General features: G+C 41.6%; 1 protein-coding gene across 1 annotated transcript in view; it reads right to left on the bottom strand.

Moving 5' to 3' along the window:
• Positions 1 to 2865, bottom strand: part of VPS41 (VPS41 subunit of HOPS complex) — a 179172-nt gene extending 176307 nt beyond the window's left edge. Inside the window, exon 1 of the mRNA XM_032244456.1 lies at positions 2796 to 2865. Within this exon, the coding sequence (XP_032100347.1) occupies positions 2796 to 2816 (21 nt within the window). The 5' untranslated portion in view covers positions 2817 to 2865. The remainder of the gene's footprint in view (positions 1 to 2795) is intronic.
• Positions 2866 to 4118: the final 1253 nt, after the last annotated feature.

Raw genomic sequence — 4118 nt, 5'->3', positions numbered from 1 at the left:
TCAAAAAAAAAAAAAAAAAAAACAACTGAACAATTAGTGAATGTTTGTTTTTGTCAGCCATTTACAAAAGACTGCTTGGGTTTTTTTGTTTTTGTTTTTTGAAACAGGGTCTTGCTTGCCCTGTTGCCCAGGCTGGAATGCAGTGGCACGATCATGGCTCACTGCTGTCTCAATCCCTTGTCTCAAGTGATTCTCCCGCCTCAGCCCCCAGTAGCTCTGACTACAGGTGCACACCACCATGCCTCGCTAATTTTTGTAGAGATGGGGTTTTGCTATGTTGCCCAGGCTGGTCTCAAACTCCTGGGCTAAAGCAGTCACCTCACCTCGGCCTCCCAAAGTGCTGGGATTACAGGCATGAGCCATTTTGCCTGGCCCACCAGTGGTCTTTTTAAGAAAGATAGTGACACCATTGGGGAGGAGAATGCCGCTCCAATTGTATATTGGCTTTTAAAGCATCAAAGGTGGGATGATGGCTCGAGGGAAAATCATTAAAATAAAAAGGGCTAATTGTACTTTATAAAGTAAAAACATGATTTAGATTTAGGTTCTTACGTATATTTAAAAAGGTAGGGTATTCTAGTGAAAAGTCATGAACTTTGGAGACAGAGGACTGTTGATTTATTATATTATAGATATAGGCCTGAGCAAGTTACTCACATTGCCTGAATTTCAATTTGCTATCAGTAAAAATCAATCATTTAACACATATTAAGTACCAAGCAATGTTCTAGGTGTTGGACATACAGCAGTGAACAAAGCCTTGTCATGATGGAGCTTATGTTCCAAGCTCTGTGGTGAGGTACACAGAAATATATAGAAACAAACAAACAAACAAATTTTAAAATACAGTATGTCAAACAGTGATGCACATTATAGTGAAAAATAATGCAGGAAGGTTCCAAAGCGTGGTCAGGGAAGGTCACACTGTAAAAGAACACTTGGACAAAGACATGAAGGAAATGAGGAATAAAGCCTGTAAATATCAGGGTTCCTCAAAAAGGAACAGCATGAGCAAAGGCCCTGAGGTAGGAACCTGCCTGGCTTTTTGAAGAATAAGCTGTTGCAGAGTCACAGAGGGGAAAGAGGAAAGTAGTTGGAAAAACAAGGTCAAGAAAGGGTGGCTAAGGGCAGCTGGGTCAAGTTCCTGTGGGGCAATCAGGCCACTGGAAGGTCTGGAACATCAGAGGTGTTTCACCCATGTATAAGAATAAACATTTACCTCATTTGGGAGGACCAAATGCAATATGGAAGGGTTTTTAAAACTAGAATATAATGTACAAACGTGAAACATTATTATATCTCTAACTTTGTATGTGTGATTTTTACATCAGACAACTTTGTCAAATTTCTTCTCCACTAAACAGTGGTAAATATTTCAAAGGTTTTTTCCAAGGGAATAAAACAATGGTTTTTCTAAGAACAACTCTCACCATTTCTTTATTACACTATAAGAAAAAAAAAAGTTTTTTGCTTTTAAATCAAACCATGAAACAAAATTTCAACATGAAATAAAGACACACAATGTGAAAAACAATCTCATCCTCATTCAAACGAGTGATGGCAGTCATGAAATGATATGTTCTTAATGAGTGATTTCCTTTGAACTGCTAAAATGGAAAAGGGAGGCTCTACTGTTAGGTAAGATATTTTGTTATCTTGTTATCACAATGACCAGCCAAACCAAATTTCTACCTAGTCAAATGTCTTTATTACTGGCATACATAAAACATACAGAACAAATTTTCACTATGAAGTAAAAACGAATGAAGTGTGTTGAAAATAGTAAAAATTTTCTCTTAGGATTCTAAACAGCCCATCATCAAGTCACTATTTAGAGACAATCACTGCAACCGACAGCCCTGTTAACTGGTAAGGAAAAACAGTATCCTACTGAAATAACACTGGAAATGGAAACTTTACCTCCCCTAAGTTCTGGCCTCTTTTTTGGTCTGCTTCTCTTTTTACTAGGTCATTTCATATAATGTGTGATTACCACTATTGCTACATGAAAATAATTCATATTCCCCATCACTCATTTCTGCCCTAAACTCCAGTGCCACATTGCCAGTTGTTGACTGGATATTGCCAGTTCATGACCTGCCAGCAACAAATAGTCCCATTTAACCTTTATGGAGCCCAACAGTTCTAAGGACTCTAACTTTGTGCATAAACTCTACCTTAAACCACCCCCTGAGGATGGCCCTATTATTATCCCCATCTTAACACTGGAAAGTTAAATAAGTGGCTCAAAGTAACACATTGAGTAAGAAAAGGAACCAGCACTTGGACCCTAGGCATTTTTGCTCCAAAACCGATGCACTTAATCCCTGCTGCACCGCAACTGTGCTTCAGTTCTGTACCTAAATCCAACAGACACAAAACAAGACTCATCATCTCCTCTCTCCTAGTTCTTACTGTCCTACTTCAAGTGGAAGGCAACATAAATTTCAATCACCTGGCCTCTATTCCGCCTCCCACAGGTAACCAGTCCCTGGGGTAGCCCGGCCTTCTTGCCAAAATTTCACTGGGCAAAGGCCACAGGAATAGGGGACCCAAGGAAAGGCCGCCTCCCGAACGCGGGGGTGTGTCCGTACGCTTTCCCCAGGTGCCCTCCCCGGGCTGGCATCGTCTCTGCTCTCGGAAAGGAACTTTCGCCCTCCCACGCCGCCCTGCCGCGGGCCTGCATGCCCTCTTCTAGCAGCTCCGCACCTCTACCCACTCCACTCCACCCTCCCCAAATAGCCCACTCTGGTCTCCACATCCCTGTGCCCTCAACCAGCAGTTGCACTCTTTACCTGCTCCTCTGCTTCCGCCATGGCGCGACCGGAGAGTCACATGACAGACCCGGAAATGAGAGGAAACCAGACCCTGGGCCCTGGGCCTTCTGGGAAATGTAGTTTTAGCTTCATCTGAGCCTGGAAATCTCTTCTAGGGTACGGACTTACTGGGGCTCATTTCTGCTGCCAATTCTCCTAGCTCAATGTAGTTCTGCTTTGAAGAATCTGAACATAACCATTACTAATACTATAGCTTATTTTATTGTTCTTGTTTCTGTGGTTATTCTAGTATTTATTAAGCCCTTACTATATCACACCCTCTGTTTGTGGCTTTGCATAAATTATCTCATTTAATCCTCACAGCAATCTCTACTATCATTCCCATTTACGGGGGAGAATACCGTAGCTCAGAAGTCGTGCATCTAGTAAGGGGCAGAACTGGTAATAGAATTCAGCCTTCTCTGATGCCAAAGGCTCTGTGATTACCAAACGCTGCTTACTCTAAAAGTGTACTTGCCTTTTTTTTTTTTTTAACCTTTTTAAGTATATTCAGTGAATATAAAGCAGTCTTTGCAGTGGAGAGCCAGAGAACACTTTATAAGCCAACAAATAATATTATTATTTTTGCTTCCTACTTTAAATTGTCTTCTTCTGTCATGTGAACATTGATTTAAAAAAAAAATCTCAGTTGTTTAATAAATTAATTGTTAAACCTTTGTTGGGGATATTCAACAGGTAAATGTTCAAGTCAAGACACAATATAAAGTTGTCCTTGGCCAAAATCTGCACAACCACTGTATTACTTCCAGCCTTCGGAATGACTGATGCCCTCTCCATGTTTCTGAACATTATGAATTCTGTTTCTTAATCCTCAGGAATCTGCAGCATCTTGTTCAAAGACAGGCATTTTAACATTCCCATTTACTGGAGTAGCTGGTGATCCGCAGAGTGCATCGCAAATGGCAGCATGTGGTGGTTACTTCAGTACCTATTTTGACTCCCTGTGCCTCAGTGGCCCAGAAGCCAAGATGACATAATCTCTGAGACACGTGTGTTCTCTCTGGGGCCTAAATAGCTTTACCTCCAGAGTCAACCACTGGCATTCGCGTTGTGGCAGAGACTCAAAGACAGACACAAGAGTAGGGAGGTGGAAAAAGGGAAGGCTTCAGGTAGGCCCTGGTTGGAGGCTGTTGGCATGAGAAAGCTGCAGGTGGGCTAACTAGAAGTGGGGCAACCTACGTGATTGATTAGGGGTGGATATTTGGTTTTCTCTGGTTGATCCTAATTAGGGCGGGGATAAAAATTAAGGAAATTGTTAACTATCAATAAAGTCCTGGTCAT

The sequence above is a fragment of the Sapajus apella genome, unplaced genomic scaffold (genome assembly GCF_009761245.1).
Source record: "Sapajus apella isolate SASKATOON/1434 unplaced genomic scaffold, GSC_monkey_1.0 scaffold54, whole genome shotgun sequence".
Classification (NCBI taxonomy): Eukaryota; Metazoa; Chordata; class Mammalia; order Primates; family Cebidae; genus Sapajus; species Sapajus apella.
Note: the sequence above shows the minus strand (reverse complement) of the source record. Positions and strands in the feature narration are given on the sequence as shown.